At 31.1% G+C, this 24,819-nt stretch overlaps 1 protein-coding gene across 1 annotated transcript; it reads left to right on the top strand.

The window, feature by feature from the left end:
- The first annotated feature begins 10,936 nt into the window (after positions 1-10,936).
- Positions 10,937-17,333, top strand: LOC132925457 (uncharacterized). Its single transcript, XM_060989854.1, has 6 exons — positions 10,937-10,965; positions 11,033-11,152; positions 16,129-16,275; positions 16,347-16,517; positions 16,585-16,852; positions 16,938-17,333. Exons 1-6 carry the CDS (start codon positions 10,937-10,939, stop codon positions 17,331-17,333), a joined length of 1,131 nt encoding a protein of 376 aa, XP_060845837.1.
- Positions 17,334-24,819: the final 7,486 nt, after the last annotated feature.

Here is a 24,819-nt window from a genome sequence, read left to right as displayed (position 1 = left end):
TATTAACCAATTAATAAATTATTAACCAGGACGCAACTCGGATATGTCGCGAGAAAATCGCGGACGCAACTCGTATGTGTTGTGCAAATATCGCGGACGCAACTCGAATATCGCCATATATATTTTTGTATTTTGGGACGCAATTCGTATGCAGCCGTTTCAACCCTCTTTAATTGTCGTAACGGTTTTCTTGGATGATTTTTTTTTTTGGTAACTAGAATAGATATTAACACGGTGTTTGCTACTTCCAATAAAGTCGTATAGCATTTCTAAATTGCCAAATAAATCACGTGCCTCAATACAACAGCTTACTGCATCAACAATCACTAAATTGAAGCGATGAGCCCAACACCACACATAAGTAGCACACGGATTTTGCTCTTTAATGAACGACTGAAGACCATTATATTGGCCTCGCATTGATGCAGCCCCATCAAACGATTGCCCAACTAAAAATTCCTTCCAATTTAAATTTAATTCACCACAAATTTCCTCAAACATTGTAAACAAGTGTTTTCCAGTAGTAGAGATTGCCTGACGTACTGCAATAAGACGTTCACATACTATACCAGTTTTTTTATTAATATACCTGATAACCATAGATAACTGCTCTTTCTTTGATATATCGAAGGTTGAGTCTAATGAAATACTAAAGTAATGAGCATTAAACAACTCTTGCTGAATGACATTTTTAATATTTGTTGAAATGGCTTGTATTAGTTGGTTTTGCCGTTGCCATGATAAAAAGTTTTGAGTCTTTCTCCCGTAGTTTTGAATTTCATTAATATGCATTGCCAATGGTGGAGAATATTTAGCTAAAAGAATTGCAAGATCTTTAAAATTTCCACGTATTTCGTCTTTCCACCCTTCATTATGTCCTAGGAATGATAGGCAATGTCTTCCAAGGAATAATGTTATGTCAATTAAATGACTAACAATTTCCTTGTTTTGAATAACAATCATTGCAGATTTTTCTGTTAAAGATGGTATCAATGGAAAAGCTGCTTCCCTGTAGATTGCTTTGAGGGATGCCATAATATGTGCTTCTGATGTTTCATGTACAACAATTCTTGCAGATGCATTTTTCTAATTAGAAAACCCTTCATGGCTCCAGTTTATTTGTTCATTTTTTCCAAAGAGAGCACAATAATGACAAAAAATTTTGTCTAATTTTTTTGAGTATGATAGCCACTTTCTCCTAGACAATTCTCCGCTAGGAGAATTCTTCCAATACCAAATTTCATGGAAACATCGGCCATGGATATCTTTTGGAAATATTTTACTGGGAAGATCATTTGAAGATGGTTGAGACGGTCGTGTTTTGAAAAAATAGTCAACAACCCAGATAGCAAGATAACATTTTTTGATCGTTTATGTATTATTATTTTTATAGTGATTACATTATATAATTATTTGGATTTCATCATATTTTGATTAAATAATATGATATTAATGTTTATATATTGTTGTTTGGCCACCGGTTTGAAATTAAATGAACATTAAAAACAAAATCAGTATATATTGTTATTTAGGAAATGATAATATAAGCATACAATTGTATTATATTAAAAATATTGTTTCCCTGAAATACTATTAATCATATATATTTAACATTAATTAAATATTATAATTTTTCCATAGTAGTAATATTTTGTTTTATTTTATCAATATTATATATATGTATGTAATTTTTAATATTTATGTAAAATATTAACATACATATAATATATGCTCAATTAAAGTAGGGAATTATAGCACCCCAATTATGAAAATAGCACTTACAATTTTGTGGCACCCATTAATAATTAAATTAATTAATACTTTTTTAATTTTAATTTATTGTTGATAATATTGTTAAACACATTATTAAACATTTGATTATTTATTGTAGATATAGCTGTTAATAGTGGTGGGAGAAAGTAGTTACTCATAATTGTGCACAATCCTTGATTCTAAGATTAGGTAGGTGACTCTAAAGGGCTTCATCAGCACCCAACATTTTTCTTTTGAAATATGCCTCTACCATATTAATTATTCAAATAATAAATAATTATTGTATTTAAATTAATTCCAATGATTATTTATAATAACAATATATTGTGTTATTATAGAAAGGAAATAATAAAAACTTAAGACAATACAAATTGTAAATCACTGATCAGTTTATTATATTATTTTTTTTTTTTTTTTTTTTTGGTTTTCGGTCATTGAGACCATACCGCCAAACAAATTTCTCTCCATCTATCTCTATTTTCTGCCACTACTCTCCATGGTATCTCTGGTTCAATGTTTTCCACGTCCCTTTTTACACAGTCTTCCCAGCGTTAGCGTGGTCTTCCTAAGGGTCTCTTACCGACCGGGTTCTCTTCGATTGTTGTTCTGACTATGGATTCTACTCTCCGCCATGCATGTCCTGCCCAGGTTTATCTTCTTTTCTTGATTTCATTCGCGATGTTCGGTTTCTGGAACAGCTCTTCGAGTTCTTTATTATGACGTTTACGCCATTCACTTGTGTTTGTGTCAAAGCATGGGCCGTAGATTTTCCGTAAGATTCTCCTTTCAAATACTTTTAGTCTGGTTTCTTCTGCTTTCCTAAGTGGCCATGTTTCCGCAGCATACAGTACTATGGGTCGTATCAGGGTAATGTACATTTGTATCTTCAGGTTTGTCGATAATGTTCTTGAACTCAGTACTTTTACCAAAAAAACTTTTGTTGCCTTTTTGTATCCTAGCACTGACTTCCATCTTCAGATCGTTATCTTGTGTTATCAAGTGCCCCAAGTATTTGAAATGTGTGACTCTTTTGAATACATGCCCTTCTAAATTCGTAGATTGTCCTTGTTGATATTCTCTGGCCTGTCGACTTACAATCATGTACTTTGTTTTTTCGTCGTTTATCTCCAATCCGACCTTACTAGCCATCGTGATGAGTTTCCTGAATACTTGTTTAACCGTTTCTTCAGTATCTCCTAATATCGCTATATCATCCGCATAAGCCAAGATATTTATGTTCGAGTTTCCCAATACTATTCCATTGTTACAATTTGTTGCTCTGATTACCTTTTCTAATATTAGGTTGAACAATATTGGTGATAGCGCATCTCCTTGTCTTAGACCTGTCCTAACCGTTGCTGGTTCTGACAATTCTGATGCTACCTTTATTTTGATTTCTGTATTTTGCAGAGTGGCCTCAATTAATTTTATTAGTTTGTTTGGGAACTTAAACTCTTTTAATATGTTTATTAGACTATGTCGGTGGACAGAATCGTATGCTTTTATATTAATATTTATATTTATATATATAATTAATAAATTAAAAAATATACTTAGTGGTACACTTGACCACAAATATTACAATTTTAAATATTAAGTGTAAAACAAAAATAAAAGCACTTCATCCTTGTATAGTAGTTTCTTACTACAATAGTTATATAAATAGCTAGATTATTAAAATGACGGTTCATTAGACGGGGTCAGTAGATTTTTCTTCGGCTCCCTAAATTTAGCTCCAGAAATAAATGTCCTTATAGGAGTTTCAATGTCAACAGCATCACTTAATTTGAATTTTTTCATTTGTTTTATTGCATCTGAAAATTATGACATTTAAATGGAAAAAAATGAAATGAACAACCATATAAATATTGATCAATATATATTAAATATATTTATTTATTATTTATTAATTTGATATAAAGATTATATATTAATGTTGTTACTATACTATAATATAATTAGCATAATATATAATACCTCAATGTAATAACATTAATATACATGTTATATAGCAATATCAATGTAGAAACAAATTTTGATAAATACTCAGTTAATCATTTAAATTATTGGGCCTAGCATATAATAGTAGCACAGTGAATTAATACTGCAAGAAAGTTATAGAATTATATATATCAATAGGTGAACACTATAAAGACAAGTTACATACTTACAATTTTATATATCTAAATTCATTAATTTTAATTGAAATATTCAGTAGTATTTAAATGTACTTACTCTATACGACTTTAATTAGAATACTATTTTACATTTTTAATATTGTTGTTCAACATCTCATCATATAAGGACAACCACTCACCACTGCTGTAATATGTTATAGTTATTTGTTTAATACATTTTGATAAAGACACAAGTCAATTTACTATAGCAATTTAGTTTTTTAATATTGACAAAATACAAAATTAATTGTAATATGATATTATTAGCTAATAACTTTTTTTTATAAAATAAATGTTTATTCATTTTTGTAAACGTTTATTTAAACTAGAGAAAGAATAGTTTGAAATTCTATTTATTTTAATAAAAAAATTCTCACCAAATATGACTGTACATGTATCCAAGGTATAGAATACTTTCTTTTTCTTCAAACCTTTGTAACTATATTTCTCAAGTAGTGCATCTTTAAATAGTTGTCTCATAAAAATACGTACAGTACTTGGTAATGTACTACATGAAAAACTTTTGAGCTCTGCAACTTGGACAGAATTTTCATCAATTTATTCTTCAGTTTTAATTTATATAGGTATTATATAGTTATTATACATAGGTATTATATTTGTACATAGACAGCATATTCAGATTTTTATTTTTACCAGTTTTATTCTAAATTCTTTATTAGTTGTAAGTTTTCTTTCAAATTCATCTAGTTCATCTTCTGATTCCAATGGAAGATTTGACAGTTCCGTTTGGAATATATTTTCAGTACTTTTTTCAAACGATGAATTTTCAAATCGACTTGGTTCTAATAATATATCGTACATTTTATCCACTTTCTCATTTAATGAATTAATATCATATTTGATATTACAGATAGTTCGATTCATTTTATGAAGAAATTCTAAATTGATTAAAATAAAATTATACTACATAATACATTCAAAAATTTAACATTATTATTGAATTGAATTTATATATTATTTACCAAGTATTCCATTATGTGCAGATATTTGTTGTGATTCATTTGGAGTAGATACTGACTGCTGCAAATCTATTTTAGATACATTAGAAAATGGTGATGATGATGTGTTGACTATACCAATGAAAGATTCATTCACAGTAGTTTGATCAGTGTTGGATATATTTGAACTATTTGAAGATAATATTGTTGGAAGAAGCTTTATAGCAGGAGAATTTGGAGTGCCTTGAAAACAATAATTTTTTCATAATATACTATTATAAACATATTATAGTGTTTTAACAGTTTCTTCCCTTACAATTGGATTCATATTTTTACATGCTTATATACTATGTAGAAATATTTAATATACATCATAAATTAATACCATATAATAATACTTATAATTCTAATATAAGTTAGTTAAGTTTCATTTCATTTGAAATATATAAATAAGATATAAATGAATAGTTAATTTTTTAGTATTTGATTAAATTTTCTGATTATTAGTCAGATTTTATTTATATTTTGTTATTTAATTCCATATTATTGTAGTTAATTTTGTCAATTTCAACTTACCAGATAATACAAGAACAGTATCTGCTAGTTTATCTGCCTTGTTAAAATTGCCATCATCGACTAAAAATATATAGTGTTATAATAAAACTTGAACAATTTGATAAATTTAGCAATAACATGAATTAACTAACCAAAGAAATCACTTGGAGATGATGGACTCCATAAAGCATCATTCGCTTTTTGTTGCATGATTTTATCCTTTTTTTTAGGATTTAATGTAGATTTCATATTTTTAGTTTCAGACATTTTAGATGGTGTGTCATTATTTGTTGATAAGTCAGACGTATACTCTGCCTTTTTAGCTTTCTCTCTAGCTAAAGTATAATTATCTAAATAAAAATAAATAATGTTATGTAAATAAATATATTATAATATAATCATCAATACTAGAGAAAATATAGGTCATATTATAATACAATGAATAATATTCAAAGTTAAAAAGTAAGTTATAGTGTATACGTCTATCTTTTCCCAATTTACGAGCCTTTAAAAAGTCAAAATCAATTTCATTTGGTTTGACTCTTTTTTGAATTTTTTTTTGGCCAAGCACATTTGTTCTTATTTAGCCAGTAGGCCGGTACTACTTCAACTGATCGGTCGTCAATAAATTCTACCACTGACCACATTTCAAATAGGTATACTGAAACCAATTACAATTCCCAAAAATAAATAAGAATATTATTAATTAAATATTGAACACTTATAAAAAATGAAAATAGTTAATTTTAGATGAAAACTATAAAATTAAGTAGACATATACTATATATTTACTTATTATTTTTATTATAACCAGACAAAAAGAAAGCAAAATAAACACATATTATGTAAATATAGATAATAATTATATACATTGGTACATTAATAAAATTATGATTAATATTAAAATAGACAGAATTTGAAATATATAATAGTAATTGGAATAATAAGTACTTGAAAAATAATTTAATACAGTATAATATAATTATTATCTGAATTTTGCAAGGTTCCTTAATTTTAAGATGAATGAATAATTGGTAATACAATTAAGTCATTATTATTAGATGGTAAAAGAATCATTTTTTTTTTAATATCTTTAATATTAAACTTATGAAGATTATTAGATAAATTTTTAACAACATAAATATCTAATTCGCTAGATTTTATAGGTTTGATAAATAACTCATTTTTTTGATCATTGACCATCTTTGCCTTCCTTGCATATGCGTCTCACAGTTCTCTCAGATAAACCACAAGCTTCAGCAGTGACTTTGAGAGACTGTGCAAACATCGACGGAAGAATTATATCTTGTTTAGATAGGTCTTTTATAAATTTATAAATATTAAAAACCATTTTTTTTTGTTTGACTCCGGGTATCACTACCACTTTTACTAGCCATTATATTTAAAAAAAAATTAACTGAAAACAGTAATAACTAATAAACAAAATTATATAATTTAGTTTCTGAAGGCCAATATAACACGACACAACATTTAACACGTGGAATAATCGTTGCCGAATGACAAATATCAGAACAGGGAAGCAAATGTTGTGTATACAATACACATTCTTTTTTTTTCATATAATAATATATATAATACATTATATTATATTATATGGTTACACGTCTATTATGGTTGTCAGTAAAAAAAACTTAAAAAAAGGTACAATACTAACAGAGTTAGGAGGACATCACTTCCCGATAGAAAATGAACTCATCATACCAGGTACCTTACATTGTTTATTATACATTAACATTTTTAAAGTATTTAATTATGTTTACTTTTCATTATAGGTGTCAATGATTTTTCACTAATCTTTAGTGGTAAATCTGCGGCATTGCATTTGCTGCTCGGACCTATAACTTTCGTTAACCATAGCTGTATGCCGAATTGTCGGTTTAAATCGGAATCCGACGGAAAAATTTATTTACACACAGTTGCTGGTATAGCCCCAACAGAAGAAATAACCGTCCAATATAGCCATGATTATTTTGGTGATGATAACATGAAATGTTTGTGTACCCTGTGCAAAGTGATTAGGGATATTGTCGAAGATAGTAAGTACCTACTATGTTTTATATTAATATAATATATTCACTTTTTATGTGATTTATATAGTAATTAAAAAAAAACATTACCTTTTTTTAAACTGAGTGAAGTTAATATTTTTTTGTATATTAACTTTTAGCTTATCGAGTTAAATTTATAATTTTTTTAACTTTTAACTATTAACTTAACAATATATATATTTAATTACATTTGATAGGCATTATGACCTTAAATTGCTATTTTGATATAAACAATTAATTTAAATATTTCATTAATTGAATTAATAAGGTAGTGTGGGTGTAATTTAAATATTTCATAATCATATGTTAGGTAAAAAAGATTCCAGGTACATACAATACACATTGCAATTAAAAATTGTAAATACTGCATGCAATTCCTAATATAATTGCATTATATTTGGCAATTTTAATATTTATTTTCCTTAACTTATAGTAGTGCACCAAGCAATAGTAGATATTGATGATGATGATGTGGGTACTGCCCAAAATACTACAGAGCTACTAGTCGCAGAAAATAATGATCAACAATCAAATGGTAATGTACCTTAAATTATCCAGTACTTAAATAATACAGACACTTCTGAGGTATAAATAAATATTTCATAATCATAAATATAGACTACATAAATATTGTGATGATGAAAAAATGATTGTGAGAATTATTTAATTATGGTCACATAGGCAAATTAAGTGTTATTTATTTTGTTTTAATTTGGTGTATTAATGTTTTTTCTAGAGTCTGATGTATCAATGAACACTAGAGACCTTCTTCAAGCCGCGAATGATGCTCTAGTGACACTTGGAGTGGAAGGTATATACTATATATTAATTACTCCTATGATAACTAAATATTAATACCAGTTTAATCATAAGGATATGTGTAGTTTGACAACTTTGGAATGCAATGAAAGTGAAACACCAGTATATGAGCCATTAACCGAAATATTGCCAAACATTGTATCCCAAAAAAAACTAAATCCTCACTTCACTTCCAAATACATTCAAATTGCGAAAACAATAAAACCTACCCTATCCGACACGGCAACCAACAGGATACAAGAGGTATACGTGAGACTTCGGTCCACAAATATCAATGATGACAAAACGACTCTGCTAGTTACACCCAGAACAATTGAATCACTGATACGAATATCGACTGCCATTGCGAAAGCAAGGCTTTCGAAGGCAGTCGAGGCGAGGGATGTGAGGGCTGCAGAAGAAATCTTCAGGGAATAATGTACAAAAAGTATTAATAATAAAAAATATGTGTATTAATAATATAATTTTGTTCTTTTTTTTTTTTACAATTTCATCTGAATAGTAATATATTTTTTTTTTTTGCACATAACTACCAAGTAGGGGTCAAGCAGACCCTACAACTCATCTGAGAACCGGTATTGGTGAGTTGCGGCCTAATTCCTAAATACAATGCACACCTGCCAGGTGCATTGATATAAATATATTATATGGTATTATGCATAGGTAAGGTACATATTGTTGTGCTAGGGCTATATAACCTACAATTAGGAGGATACACGTTTCGTTAGGTTATTTCCTACAAGTATTTCTTTAGGTACCGACGTCATTGCTCGCCTGGCAACAAACTAGTGCACACCTATAAACCTACACGCCGTTACTTGCTGTCTACCGTCTACTGTGTTAACTGTTACTAACCGTCTGCCAAAATGTTTTCAAAACAAACAGAGAAAACCATGGCCTCAACCAGTGAGCATGTAGTTGCCAGCAAAGTTCCCAATAGTTCTGGAAATAGCTTATTATTCTCATCTCTTTTGTGTAGAGTAAAAATTGTTAGGTAGGTACCAATTGTTTTAAAAATTAAAAAAATTAATAAAATTATTTCAGATTTGTATTTTGTAAACCTAACAAATTATGAAAATTTAAAAGTTCTTATATATTATTCATAACTCTTTTTCTTTAATTTATATTTTATAATACCAAACATAAATTTAACTTTCACAGGGTTTAATTTATAATAAATTATAAATAATAAGATATTAATATTATATAATATTGTTATTGACTTATTGTATACAGGGTGATTCTTTTAAGTGGGTACACTAATTATCTCGAAAAGTATTAACTTTTTTTAATTTTTTTTTTTAAACTTCTAGGTTTATGTTTTTTCTAAAACCGTATAATATTTTAATTTTTTTCACCCTTATATTTATTAGTGAAACCACTATCAACTTTTGATTTTCAAATGGTAACATATAATAAAAATATCATGAAATTATAATCCCATTTTTATTGTGAATTTACGCGTTAACATTTTTATTTTTCGATGATTCGTTTGCGAGATACAGCTTCTCAAAATATTGGTGGTTTTCAAAATGTTTTCAATAATTGTAAAGACCAGGAGCTAATCATAAATTCCAGTTTAAGAAACACTGGTATAGACAATAGGAAAACTAAAAAATAAAATACACATCGGGATTGATTTTAAAATGGTGTTTTTTTTTTGTACATTGGTCCGAAATCAGACTTACATCCACTTATCCACCACTTTTCTTATTATTTCAGTTAATCTTCAACCGGTTGAAATACTCTATGTGGAACAGAATACACCATTGATCACGCATATATTGATAAGTTGCCCTTTTTGCACGGAGAGTTTTATATATGAGATGGGTTTGATATACCATATGATGCGCAACCATTTTTCGCCTAACAATGATTGCAACAAATATCTAGCAACAAATGAAGTACACATATTTTACATAAAATAATATTTTTTTGAGTCATTTTTTTTTACTTATTTTTTTAATTTTTTTTTTTATAACAGGGAATGCTTATGATGATTGCAACAGCTATCACAACACATTTTAAAGAAAATAAATTATTTACAACAGAAACATTGTTATATTATTTAAATTCGTATGGATGCCGAATAGATGACATTCAACAAGTAAACTTAATGCTACAAACAAGTGCAAATGCAATACAATATTTTATTAATAACAACACAACAAAACAAATGGCAAGGTATACTGAAATAAATAAAATTATCCAGTTTATTGGTGAGGGAGTCGAAGCAAACGAAGATATTGTATTAGGTGACACTAAAATATTAAAAATAATAGCTCAAAATTATGTAGAGTTAAAATATAATAAAAAAATTGGAAAAAAAAATATTGCTAAAAAAATTAAAGATTCTATCAAAATATTACAAGGCAAATCAGTCATATACAACTCTAAATGTATTTTATCCATAAAAACTAAATTACCGGCTCCAGAAAAAATATTACTACTAGAGCCTCCATTTCAAAATTTTTTCAATACACAAATGATGCATCACAACAAACCACCACATAACTATATCAACGACCAGTTGCCACATCTTGAGCATATATATGATCTTGACAAATTGGTGTCAACAATAATCATGTACAATATGTATCAAGCAATTGATGAGTAAGTGAAATTATACTTAAAACACAATTATAAAGACATACTTCAATTATGTTTTTTTTTTTTTCAGTTGCAAGGCACATGATCTCCTACAAATCGTGGATCTGAAAATTTATTTAATAAAATTAAACATTATTATTAGATACATTGATTTATTTAATGTAGAAACAGATGGTATCATTAGTGAAGTGTGGAGTACCGTCGTGTGAGGTTTATCTTGGTTGTTAGTGTCAAATGAAGTAACACAGGTGTTGGTTATAGGTATATATATTATATTGTAATTACTGATTTATGAACTTAACACTAAAGAAATGAATATTGAAATGAAGTACACACTAAAGAAATGAATATTAAATACTAATATTACGAGAGGATCTGATTAAAACTATACGAGGTTCTGCTATACAAATTATAAGATGCTCTGCTGAGTAACGCGGGTGTCACTCACTCTTTAGACCAGACTCGACTAACTACCAACAGACGGGGCGCGTTGCAACGGTCCGTCCGAGGTCTTCAGTATGTGCTGACCCAGCCTTTTTGGTCACGTAGACCATCGTGAGAACCGAATCGGTCACACAGTTATTTTATCCTGAGACAACACATTTGAGCGTTATATATATGCAAGCCCCCATCGGCACATATATACATACACACATACATAAATATATACGCAGTACATACATACATACATACATACATATATACATACATACATATATACATACACACAGGCATGCATATACAACATACCCCCAGCGTTAAACTGGAGCAGTCCCTGCGACCTAAGTTACTACTTTTACAAATTTCTTAAACTACGGGTACACCTAGTTACAATACCGCCACATGGTGTCTTTTATACTTAAACTAACTTAATTTTACTTCTAACTTAAAGACATTACAAAAAGGGTTTTTTTTTTTTTTTTTTAAATTACAAACTTAAAGGTTATCTTGATCGTTATTTGAAAGATTGTCCGCAATTTCCGGATTATACATTTTTATGATTTTATTCTTAAACCTTATAGCTACTGCACTTATAAATAATATCGAAAAGGTTATGGATATATAAAGCATGGTAATATGGAATTCTATTTTAAAAATAAACAATGGTTCTGTGGGTTTAGGCTTAAGTTCACTCGATTCTATTGCTCTATGAGCTAATGAATTAAAATCCTTAAATATTTTTACATTAGTGAGGTTCTGTGGCATAACTGAGCAAAAAGTTTCTGTTAACATTGATTTTATATTGGATTTAAGATTTTCCGGTATTATATCAAGCTTAATATTTCTATTGGATTTAGAGAATGGTACGAGTATAGAACTTTTTGTATGAATTTCACAAGATGAGGAGGTGGTCAACCTACCCACACCCGAGATCTCAACTCTGAATGTATGCGGAGGATCTGTGCACTTAATCGTACATAAATCTGGTTGAGTATAGTACAACCAAGAGTTTGTCTTCGATAATCGATGCCAAATGGGTGTCTCTAATGTGACTAGTTTGACTCTACAGTCTTTCGAATGGGTGTTAAATTTAGTTAATTGAGATAACTCGCATAAGTTGGATCCCGTTCGGTAATGGATCGGTTGCTCACCCTTACAAAGTGTATATGACTCTAACTTACTACATGATTCCCATTGACTTACCCCTAATGAGATAAAATTTTCGTTATCGTTACTTAATGCTAGGTAGTCGATTTCAGGGGGAATTAGGGCTATGGTATTTTCGCCATATTGGATGGGTAGTGAAATAGGGTAATACATGGTATATTCCTCAACAGATGTTAAAGGTATTCCTATAAGAAAGACCAAGTAGTGTTCCCTATGCAGGATTGTTAGATCAGAGATTTGTAGAAATTCTGTTAGAGATTCTGCTTTAAGTTCTAGTGGCAATGCTGTTCCTACCGGTAAGTTCATCTTAATTTCCCTCAATTCCATGAGAAATTTCTCCGATGAAAACACGCTTGTATGTATTTCGCCATTCATTGCTGAGTTAATTACGGCCATTAAATTTTGGGTTTCGTATGAATACTGATTAAGTAAAATTTCGAAAAGAAACGCCTGTTCTAGTAGCCTTGTTTTAAATTCTATTTTGTCAAGCTTTTGTATGACTACTCTAGTTTGCTCTTGTAAATACCGGAGATTTTCCTCCAGTTTTTCCTGATGCTCTGTGATCTTCTTTATTTGTTTGTCTGTATCCACCTGCATGATTCTTATCCTCTCCGAGCTTAAGGTGATGTTCTGATTTCTGCTTAGACTGAGAGCTATTATTTGTTTGAATATGAAATCGGTGTCAATATTTGAATACATGCCATACAAGACTTTCACCATCCGTTGTACTGTGTGGACCAATCCTCGTCGTATCCTAGCTTCCCCCGTGTATTTATCTCCAATGGAAAGCAGCATATTACGATGACTGGTTTCGATTTCATACAGGTAGGGCAATGTTGCTCTTGAAAATACCTGTACGAATTGTTCGCATGCATTTGATATTTCCGTACTTCCGAACCGCTCTGTCATTTGTCCGCAAATTTTTGCGGTAGCTTCATACAGCGACATTATATCCTGGTATTTATAACCCGGGTCTGCGAGGTCGATGTATGCTACTAAGTCCCAATTGCGATATGACATCTTCATTGACCCATGGTGCTCGAAATATAAACCCTGATGATCTTGGTATGACGTGATATTATAGGCATACGTGGATAACTCTAAAGGATGTTCCGCTTTATGTTCTAAGGCATCAGAGGTGATTATGATTGATTGAGATAAAATTCTGAAACAAGATTTACGTTTTCTTTTCATAATTAATTCCAGTTCCCAATAAAGCTTATATACAGTGCTTTGATCCTTAATTGTAGTTAAGCTAAAAATGATTTTTTTTTTCCACTTAAGATTATGTTAGTATTTACATTCCCAGATTTATCAAGCTATTCACAATGTTCAGTCCGCAAAAACACGAATAAGATTCTTGTGTACTGTCACCCTTTTACGCTCTTTTTGTAAGGTTACATTTTCGTTGGCTCTAAGCTCGATTACTTCATAAGGTCCCAACCACTTGGGGCTGAGTTTCCCTTTTCTTGCACTATTCTTGAGCAATACACGATCACCTACACGTACAGTGATTTGATTTTGCTTTTGGTCATAATACTCTTTCGTCTTTAGTTTTTGTTCCACCAGGCGATCCCTGGCTATTTGATGCGACAGTTGAAGTTTCTGCTTTAACTCCAAATGATAATCCTCATAATTGTACCGAGGTTCTGGGGGTTTCATGAACGAATTTGGCATGTTTATGGTGCGCCCATACATTAACTCGTATGGCTGCTTTCCAGTGGAACGATGTTCTGATGAATTGAAAACGAACATAGCATACGGTATGAATGTATCCCAGTTCATTTGATCCTGGTCTATGAAATGCCGAAGGTATTCCCCCAGAGTCCGATGACTCCTTTCCAGGGCTCCGTTAGCCTGTGGGTGATACGGCGAGGTGTTGCATTTTTTTATTTTCAGCAGCTTGCATGTTTCAGCTAATACTCGGCTCAGAAACTCTGTCCCCTGATCACTGACCAATGCTCTCGGAATTCCATGAAGACATACGCATGACGTCACAAAGTGATACGCCACTGTATTAGCCTCATGGTTGAACATAGGAACGGCCATTGAGAATTTGGTTAGGTCATCCTGCATTGTCAGGATATATGCATTATTGCTGTCTGTTTTCGGTAGAGGACCGACCACATCGATAAAAACCTTTTCGAAAGGTTCCGTCGCTGTAGTACTTATAATCATAGGCTGCCTGATATTCTTGTTACTTGTTTTGTGTATTTGACATGACGGACATTTGGAGACGTACTCTTTTACGTCATCCGCCAGTCCCTTCCAGTTGAATTGCATCTGAATACGCTTCAATGTTTGGTTTATTCCGCGATGACCTCCTAGCGGGCTGGCATGGTGCTCTGCCAAAACTTGTTGTTTTTCTGAATCCTTCAACTCAGTTTGAGGATACACATGGATCTCTATGTTTGTTTCCTTGAATATAAACCGGAACATGGTCCTAATCGCAGACCAATCTAGTTGATCACTTCCGCTTCCAATCGGAGGAAGCGCCAGCTTTTCAATATTGAGTTCGATGCAGATGGCTCTGAGGTTCTGTATTGCCAGAAACATGTCCTCTAAGGATGATTTTTGCCAATATTTGCATTTAGTAATCATGTACAAGATATACCGATCCTCTTGTCGAATATATACAACTTCGTGGATTTTTGGATTTTGGCTCTTTAATATTTCTACGTTGCCAAATTTTCTACGAAACATGAGAGCTGTGCCTTGGTTCATTTTCAAGTCTTGTGATACACAATGCGCTAAGCTGTAATCTGACGGAGCGTCAAATAGATCCCCTGTTTCCTCTATAACTTTATTGTTGATTATTGATTTTCCTTCCACTAGCTCCAAGTATGTGTCGAAATTTAGTTGTGTGAGTGGAACGAAGGTACTGGTTAGCATAACTCGTCCCATTCGACTTAACGCGTCCGCATTTGTATTTGCTACACCTGGTTTGTAAACCACCTCATACTGATATTCGGTCAACTTAAGCCTCCAGCGCATGAGTCGGGACCCCGGGTCCTTCACATTGAATAGCCACGTGAGTGGTTGATGGTCGGTGTAAATTCGAAACTTTCGACCTAAAAGATACGGCCGGAAATGCTTGACTGACCAAATTATGCTTAACAGTTCCTTTTCTGTAGTGCTATAATTACGTTCCGCTTTGTTTAGTGTACGCGATGCGTAGGCAATAGGTAGGTGATGACCTATTTCACCCTGTGAGATAATGCTGCCAATAGCGTACTGACTTGCGTCCGTTGTTAATATGAATGATTCCTCAAAATTTGGATATTGAAGAATCGGGGCTGTTACCAGTTTTTGGATGAGTGCCTCGAACGCTGTCTGACACTCTGCGGTCCATTCAAAAGGTTGGCCCTTCTTTAACAACGACGTCATTGGCTTTGCGATTTGGCTATAGTTTTCAATGAATCTCCTATAATAACCCGAGAGTCCGAGGAATTGCTTAATTTCGGTTGGATTTCTGGGTAAGTACATACATACATACATACATACATATATACATACATACATATATACATACACACAGGCATGCATATACAACATTAGTCCAGATGGATGTCAAATAATAAATAACATAAAATACATAAACAGAAATGTTATTAGTACAATTGACTTTGAATTTAAAAAATTCATTAATCAAATAGGACGCTTTCGGATGCATCCATATTTTGATTTAAATTTAAAAAATACTGTGTAAGTTTTACTATACGTATTACTCAAATAATTAAAATAAATAATTTACCCTATATATGTATACAAAATAGATATCCGGTCGAACAAAATGATTCCAATGTAATTTCTTTGGATTCGGAGAGAATTGTGAAATTTGTGATAACACCCATCCCAGCATTGCATGAAGAAAATTACAATGAATTGTTGGTGGTAGCATGTTTAAAAACATATTTTGGCAATGCAGTCCAATCCTCTAAACATTCAGTATGTAATAATGTTCTGAAAACACATTATAATAATTTTAATATTTTTTTATTTTTTTTTATTCTAACTAAACAACATATATAAACATATACAAATTATCGTGATTGTAACAAAATTCCAATTTATCAATAAAAAATACCTTAAAATCACACTAAAGAATTTAGTACATAAACAATATATAGATGAATATGCTAAACACAATTATACACTATATAAACAAGCAGACAATAAAAAAATTGACTTGTTAATTTCAAAATTTCGAAATATTGGAATAATTAATTCTATACTTAATTTAACAAAAGAAAAATATTTATCTACATCAGTAAAATATGAGGTAATGATTATTTATTGGGTTTTAATATTGATCAAAAATTTAAATAATATTTTGTATTAAATTATATTTTTGTATCATATTTCAGCTATCAACCAGTGTATACGAATATACAACAAGACTACATAATAGAACTGAAACACAAGAAAACAAGATTATGGGCAACATTCAAGAAAAAGTTGTATTTATTAAAAAAATGTTAAATTCAATAACTGAAAGTCAGCAAACAACAATCAAAACTATACATAATACATATACAACAAAATTAACAGCATATAAACAATTATTGAACACAACATTAAATAGTTCACCCAAATCTACCATTGACTATTCATTTACAACCGATGAACTATTACAGAATATTAATAATTCAAATTTACAACTTCCTTCAGAACCCATGACAAGAACCATTCCACCCACACCACCCTCAAAAAATCTCGAGCAACTACAGACGTCACAGAACAAATTTTATCCCCAACGTTGACACAAGATTATTTAAATAAATATTAGAAATAAAATTTTTTTAAATCCATATTGTATTATAGTAGTTAACTTAGATAATAAAAATATATAAATATATATATATATATATATATATATATTAGTATTATAATTAAAATTGTTTAAACTCCATATTGTATAATAAATAACATTTGTTGTTATTTCCATAATATATACAATATAGTTCAATACATTGTACATAAATAAAAAAAATATATATTTATGTTTTTCACATAGTGAAATCCTTTTTTTTCGTTAGAACTTAAAATAAATATTATTTATTTGAATGTATACATTACAATATACCAAAAAAAAAAATAAACAGGTTACACATTTTTTTCAGTATACTTTCAGTACAATTGAAAAAACAAATAAAAGAACTGGTGACATATAACAATATAATAATTACATAAAATTATACCTATATAATTACTGGATTATTTTCTCTCGAATGTTCCCATCACTAGCCGGCGGTCGGTCAATCGATCACGGACCGCCGATGACACACGTACTTGGTAAAATTTTTATTCAAAATACTAATGTTATGCAATACTATAATAATAGTAAATCATATACTTGTTTAAAATATTTACAATATTATACAAATAACACTATAATTGCACTATGATTATTAAAATATTCTACCAAGATATAAGATTGTGCGATTTTACTAGATGTTTTATAAAAAAAACATAATGTAGTTAAGTAATACGATTTTAAAATGTAGTACGCACTGTAAAATGCACTTAAAACAAGTCGCAACGTATATATTAACGACCAGTCGGTTGTGAAATTGTTTTTGCCCACTACTAATATACAGGTACTACGGACTTGTACATGGAAAATGGTATAAAGTCAGGCTTTGAAAATGCTATGAGTGCATTCATGAGTACATTTACAATCCAGATGTTGTGGTTTTGAAAGCAGGAAGTCCAAAAGGTGACCGTCCCTTTTCACATAGACTTATAATATATCATACGGTTACCGCATGATGCCGAGGCACTCTTAACCCATATAAGAAGAAATGCCACCAGGTGCGCTGCATCCAGTTCCTCACACGACGCGTCGGTAGCTTACCGGCCGCCGGCGGTCGGTCAATCGATCACGGACCGCCGATGACACACGTACATGGTAAAATTTTTATTCAAAATACTAATGTTATGCAATACTATTATAAAAGTACATCATATACTTGTTTAAAATATTTACAATATTATACAAATAACACTATAATTGCACTATGATTATTAAAATATTCTACCAAGATATAAGATTGTGCGATTTTACTAGATGTTTTATAAAAAAAACAAAATGTAGTTAAGTAATACGATTTTACAATGTAGTACTCACTGTAAAATGCACTTAAACCAAGTCGCAACGTATATATTAACGACCAGTCGGTTGTGAAATTGTTTTTGCCCACTACTAATATACAGGTACTACGTACTTGTACTTGGAAATTCGTATAAAATCAGGCTTTGTACTTAAAGCTTTAAAAATGCTATGAGTGTATTCATGATTTACGGTTGATAATACGGCTGCTTAACTGAAGATAAAAAATAAAATACTTTATAGTACTACTATCTAATTCATAAGACATAAATCTTGAGCTTTACTAGCTAAGTATTAGATACGAGATAGCCGTGCTCGATTGTCAATAGACAATATTACAATAATCATTAATCAATAAAGCCAATAAAAGTATGTAAATTACCTTTAAAAATTGAAATACATACTATTTTTTAATTTTTAAATTTAATAAAATCTTTAGAATTAAACAAAATAAAATAATATTATAAAAATGTTAAACTCGCGTGATGCCCTAGAAATTGAATGACTGTCACTTTTGAGGGACCTCAGTGCGTTCTCCATTTCGGAAAAAGACATAATTCTACGAAGAATGAGGTAAGATTAGAATAAAAAAAAAATATGTAATTTAACTTGATTTTCGTGGCCATTTAACCGAAAGACTGAGAGGAATAATAAAAAAAACACTGTCCCTATCACAATCCTCCTGCTACGAACTGGTTTACCGTCTATCTCTATCAGCGTCGTGTCCCCGTCACCGTTCTTGCCCTCCATCCAGTGACCATTCCTTAACCAATCCCTAACAGGGAGTAGTCGCTTCGGGACTGCCCACTCCTTTTTCATGAACTCTTGTGTTGCTACATATAGCTCATCCATATAATCGTCCTCTCCGAGTGGGCCTCCGAGCGAATTCCTCTGGCACAACCACTCCTCCACCTCCTGTCACATATCCTCTATATCCTTGTATGGGACGTATCCGTACTGGAGCTCCCAGTAGCATAGTACTGGGAGAGGATGGTACCCGACACTGACCCCGGCTGTAATCGCCCCAGTATGTGCAGGCCGTCCTCAAGCAATCCCCTAGGTAGTGCACAACATCTACACTTGTGGTTGGTACCCATGCGGAACCGCTTCAGGTGCCAAATAATACTATCACCTCATCATAGTCCCTCTTCGGTTCCGTCCACATGCCTGTGGACGGCACCACTGGTGATCTCACTATTAGTGAGTGTGTTGCGCCAGTGGCGGCTTCGGCCTTTTGTGGATCGATGTTCTGTCTGTCCAATGGCCCGTCTCCACCTACCAAAGCCTCTGGCCTCTGCGGCGGGCAATCGTCGTCTTTGTTCCATTTCTCTCGTCCCTGGCCGTCCTGGCGCGCTCCTCTCAGGTTTTCTAACTGGGCTTCCAACTCCAGAATCTGCGCTGCTATTCGTCCCTCAGCAGAATTGTCGACTAATGCTTACGCTCCGTGGGGGGGGGGGGTGCTCCTTCGAGGCAAGTTCCCGAAAATGGGATGCCTTCAAGCCCTCTGGCGTATCGAGAACTCTTATGTTGAATGAGTTGCCCACCCGTAAGTCCAGGGTTCCTCGGTATAGTACAGTGTTGTCCGAGAAAGTCGACCCCGACATATAGTCATCGCTGCCGCCCGCTCCACCGTGATAGTTTTCAGTACGTTATTAGGAGAGTCCTTAATCATACTCTGGATGGATAATGGTTGATACTAATAAAAATGTATCATATAAATGTGTAAACTGAAAAAAACAAAGTTAAGTTAGTTAACTTAACTTTAACCTAACTACTAATACTATATGATTTTTATTTTATTTTAGAGCAATGATTACCGTTGAAAATTTAATATTTTCGGTGTGATCATTTTGGATTTTGATTGTTGCAATTATCAAAACGTCAATAATTTCGAAATTATCGTCCCATAAATTTTTGCTAGTAAAAGTATAAATATTATCATCATCAGTATTTATTTGTACTAAATTTGTGTGCTGGTTTATTTCTTCTTTGAAAAAATAAGAAACATATACAATAAATATATTATGAATTGGCAAAAAAAAACTGGCGGGGTAAAACTTACGGTGTTAAATAAATATCAAAAATTAAATGAGTTTTAATAGTTTTCAACTTGACACACATTTCGTTAAATTTCGTAACAATAATTTTATAATAAATGGAATTAGAATTTCGAATTTGAGTTTTATATTCTTCAGAAAATAAAACTACATAACATTTATAAATTATGTTCATTAATGAACATTTTAAATATAACTTTATAATGTTATTTATAATTATTCCAATATTAGGATTTTGGTTTCTGAAAATATTATATATCAATTAAGAACAATATAATGTATATTAATGTATTTTATGCATATTTACTCGTAATTGTAACTGGTACATTCTCCAAACTTTATCACATTGGATATTTGAGCATGTAACATTTTGATTGTATTGGGTATAAATAAAATGTTATCGTAGAGATTTTGAATAATATTCCACAATGCTTGTGGAATAATATTTTTCCCTAGCAGATTTAATAATATTTCAATATCTTTATTTTTAATAATTATATTTTGGACGTCATAAAAGGACGTATCACTGCAAATTGTCGGCATACTATTTGCAGAACTGTAAGCAGTATTAATTACAAATTAAAAAAAAATTTTCAATCTTTAATTTTTTTGCCAGTACTTACTTAAAATTTTCAATTTGTATTATGCTTTTGAAGGTGACGCTATTTATTATTTTATTAAGATGATTTCTATATTCCATAATATTTTTTTTTGACTGTTTCACAATATATTTATTTTCACACACTAGCGATTCGACAAATGCCTGACTGTTTGAATGTGTATCAATGTTTTGGGGTAATTTTTAATTTTATTAAAAATTGCCATTTCTTTTGAATTGAATGAGAAGAAATTAAATTCATTCATTATGAATATTAAATTTTGGACTTCAATAAAACAATTTTTAATAATATTTATAATTTTGATGTTAAAATGTCCTAATCCCATCGATGTTAAATATAATATTGCTTGGTCAACATTAAAATGCCCCATATTTTTAATTGATGAAATTATTTTAGCAACAGTAATAATTGATTTCTATGGAAAATTAAATAAATTATTATTATTATTTGTAAAAGGAATAGTAAAATATACTTACATCGTTATGCCGCCAAGGATATTTACGTTTTTTGGAAAGTTGCATTGTTTTAGGATTCTATTTATTCATAAATTATTAATATTTTATTATTTGTTAAAGGAATAGTATAATATACTTACATTGCTATCGCGTTTTTTTTTTATTGCCCTAGGCGCATACCGCCAGAATTTTGCTACAGGAACGGGCTGCATTTTTTCAGAATTTATTCATAAATTAATTATATATTATTATTTATAAATGAAATGGTACATTAATTACTTACATCGCGACGGTGATTTACTATTTCCCCAAAACTTAGAATTTTTAGAACGTAATCAACAACTAAAAAAAAAAAAAAAAATACGTATAATCGTGTTTTAAAAAATTTCCAAAATTCGTGTAAAATCAAAATTCATCTCATAACCCATTGATTTTACATGATTTTTGGAATTTTTAAAACACGATTATACGTAATACAGTGGAATACTGTACGCGGATCGATGTATAATACGGTATAATGGTGTGAACGGGTTTAAACTTCGGTAACACAGAGTCTACAGGGTCCTTCACAGGGTCGCAAAAGCTGGGGATGATCGGAGGAAGGTCGATTTTTCGACTAAAAATCGAGAAGTACACCCCCCCTTTGAGAACTTTTATCATTTTCCGGGTGAGTCCCGGGGTAGACCAACAATGGACAATGAGATCACCGTCTCCGTGATATTTGTAGTATGCTAACCAAAATCACAGGTATGGTAGCTCGGGGTACTTACTACGATGTGTGTATGTTTCAACAAGATCGGTTAAAGGGTTGATTTTATACGATTTTCCAAACGGCGTTTTGCTGTTGCCGGGTGAATACATCATTAGACCACCAATGCACAATGAGATCGCCGTCTCCGAGATATTTGTAGTAGGTTCACCAAACTCGCAGATATGGTAGCTCGGGGTACTTACTACGATTTGTGTAAGTTTCAAAACGATCGGTCAAAGGGTTGATTTTATACGATTTTCTAAAGGGCGTTTAGGTGTTGCCGGGCGAGTCCCGCGGTAGACCACCAATGCGGGATTCATCCGGCACTAGCTAAACGCCCTTTAGAAAATCGTATAAAATCAACCCTTTGACCGATCGTTTTGAAACTCACACATATCGTACAAAGTACCCCGAGCTATCATGCCTGCGATTTTGGTGAGTCTGCTACAAATATCTCGGAGGCGGCGATCTCATTGTGCATTGTTGGTCTACCGCTGTATTCACCCGGCAACAGCTAAACGCCCTTAAGAAAATCGTATTACCGCAGCAAGTCGAATACCTGGCATCATGCGGCAACCGTATGCTAAACCATAACTTTGAAAAAATATAAAAAAATTACCATAACCCCTACAGCTATAAAAAATACGTCCTTGTAAAGCGAAGGTAGTCTGCTATCCTGTGAATAAGTTTTTAGGAATAACATTTGAACTGTTTAGCGATGAGGAGATGATTACCTTGACCTTTGTATAAATCCAAATTTGGTAGTACCGTTTTGAAAACGATATCCCTCGACTCTAAATGACTTACTCTAATAACACACTGTAACATTCCCAAGCCATTGACAAAAGTGTCGTATAAGAAATATGATTACTATATTTAATATATAAAAAAAAAAAAATACTGTGTATTGGTGTACATATGGTGTACATATGATTTCGGGGTGATTACAATTTTAATTCACTGGACCTAAAACAAAAAAAAAACAAAAAACACATTATGACATTTGGAAATAGATAGTTGGTAGCTATATACCTTCCGTAAAATTGATGTATGTTAATGCATTTATCCATATTCGTTTGTGATTTAATAGAAACCGGCGTAATTTGCAATATAGAGTTACAATTATTATTTGGCGTCTTCTTTAGAGAGTTCTCTGATAAATAAGTTACTAGTTTACTGATTTGTACACGGTAGGATGCCAACTGTTGTTTAAAACTTTGAATGAATATTAGTGGATCTGTTATCTGAAATTCTGTTTTTAATATGTTTTGTGTAATTATTTTCATTTTTGAAATTTGTTCTTTAATTTTTGTGTTGTTGATTGAAGACGGTAAAGATGTTGTAAATTTTAGATTGTTATTGAATAGGGTTGTTTGTAACTTTAGATGTTTTGAATAGAATAAAATAGTTTCTGGTGACAATTTGAGAATATGATTTAAAATTTGTGAGTTTTTTATTGCATCATTTATATATTCATTGTTATAGTCTATGAAATATGAAATGGCATGTTTTTTGTATGGTTTAACTTTAAAAAAAATGTTTTTGTTTGTCATCGATATTATACGATTTTTGAAATCACGTTTCAAATCTGATTTAGGAAACGTGAAATGCATAATATTTGTCAGTAATATGAATGAATTGAATAAATGTGTAATCTGAAAAAAAACGAAGCTTAAGTATATGTTTTCTTTATTTTGCAATTTTTTTTTTTAGGAGCACTGATTACCGTTGAAAATCGTATATTTGGTGACGTGTGGTCATTTTGCAATTTTACCGTGGCAATAACAAACATATCAATTAGGTTATACTGTTCAGTATCCCACTGATTATGAATTATATAGTTATACATTATATCATCATCTACTATTTGAATCTGTAGCAAATGTTTACTGTTGTTTGTTTCTTCTCTGTAAATTAAGAAACATATTATACCAAAAAATATATTATAAATTGGCAAAAAAAAAAATACTTACGGTAATAGATAAATATCGAAATTTAAATTATTTATTAGGTTTTTTAAGCTTTTTATCATTTCCTCGAATTCCATATTTAATATTTTAAAATATATAAATTCGTTATTGTTTATATGCGTTTGTATTTCAATTGAATATAAAAACACAAAACATTTATAAATAATGTGCATTTTGCCACATCTCACAAATGAATTTATAATATTCATTAATATACGACCAATTTCAGGATTTTGATTTCTGAAAATATACACCAATTAAAAACAATAATGTATATCAATGTA

This window comes from Rhopalosiphum padi, chromosome 3 (genome assembly GCF_020882245.1).
Source record: "Rhopalosiphum padi isolate XX-2018 chromosome 3, ASM2088224v1, whole genome shotgun sequence".
NCBI classification, from domain to species: Eukaryota; Metazoa; Arthropoda; class Insecta; order Hemiptera; family Aphididae; genus Rhopalosiphum; species Rhopalosiphum padi.
This window is presented reverse-complemented; position numbering and strand designations above follow the sequence as displayed.

Bases quoted from the DNA above. Each gene is read 5' to 3' on its own strand.
- LOC132925457 (XM_060989854.1), top strand. From the start codon at position 10,937: ATGTACAATATGTATCAAGCAATTGATGA. The intron at 10,966-11,032 runs GTAAGTGAAATT...TTTTTTTTTCAG, and splicing joins ATGTATCAAGCAATTGATGA to TTGCAAGGCACATGATCTCC. The intron at 16,276-16,346 runs GTAAGTTTTACT...TATACAAAATAG, and splicing joins TTAAATTTAAAAAATACTGT to ATATCCGGTCGAACAAAATG.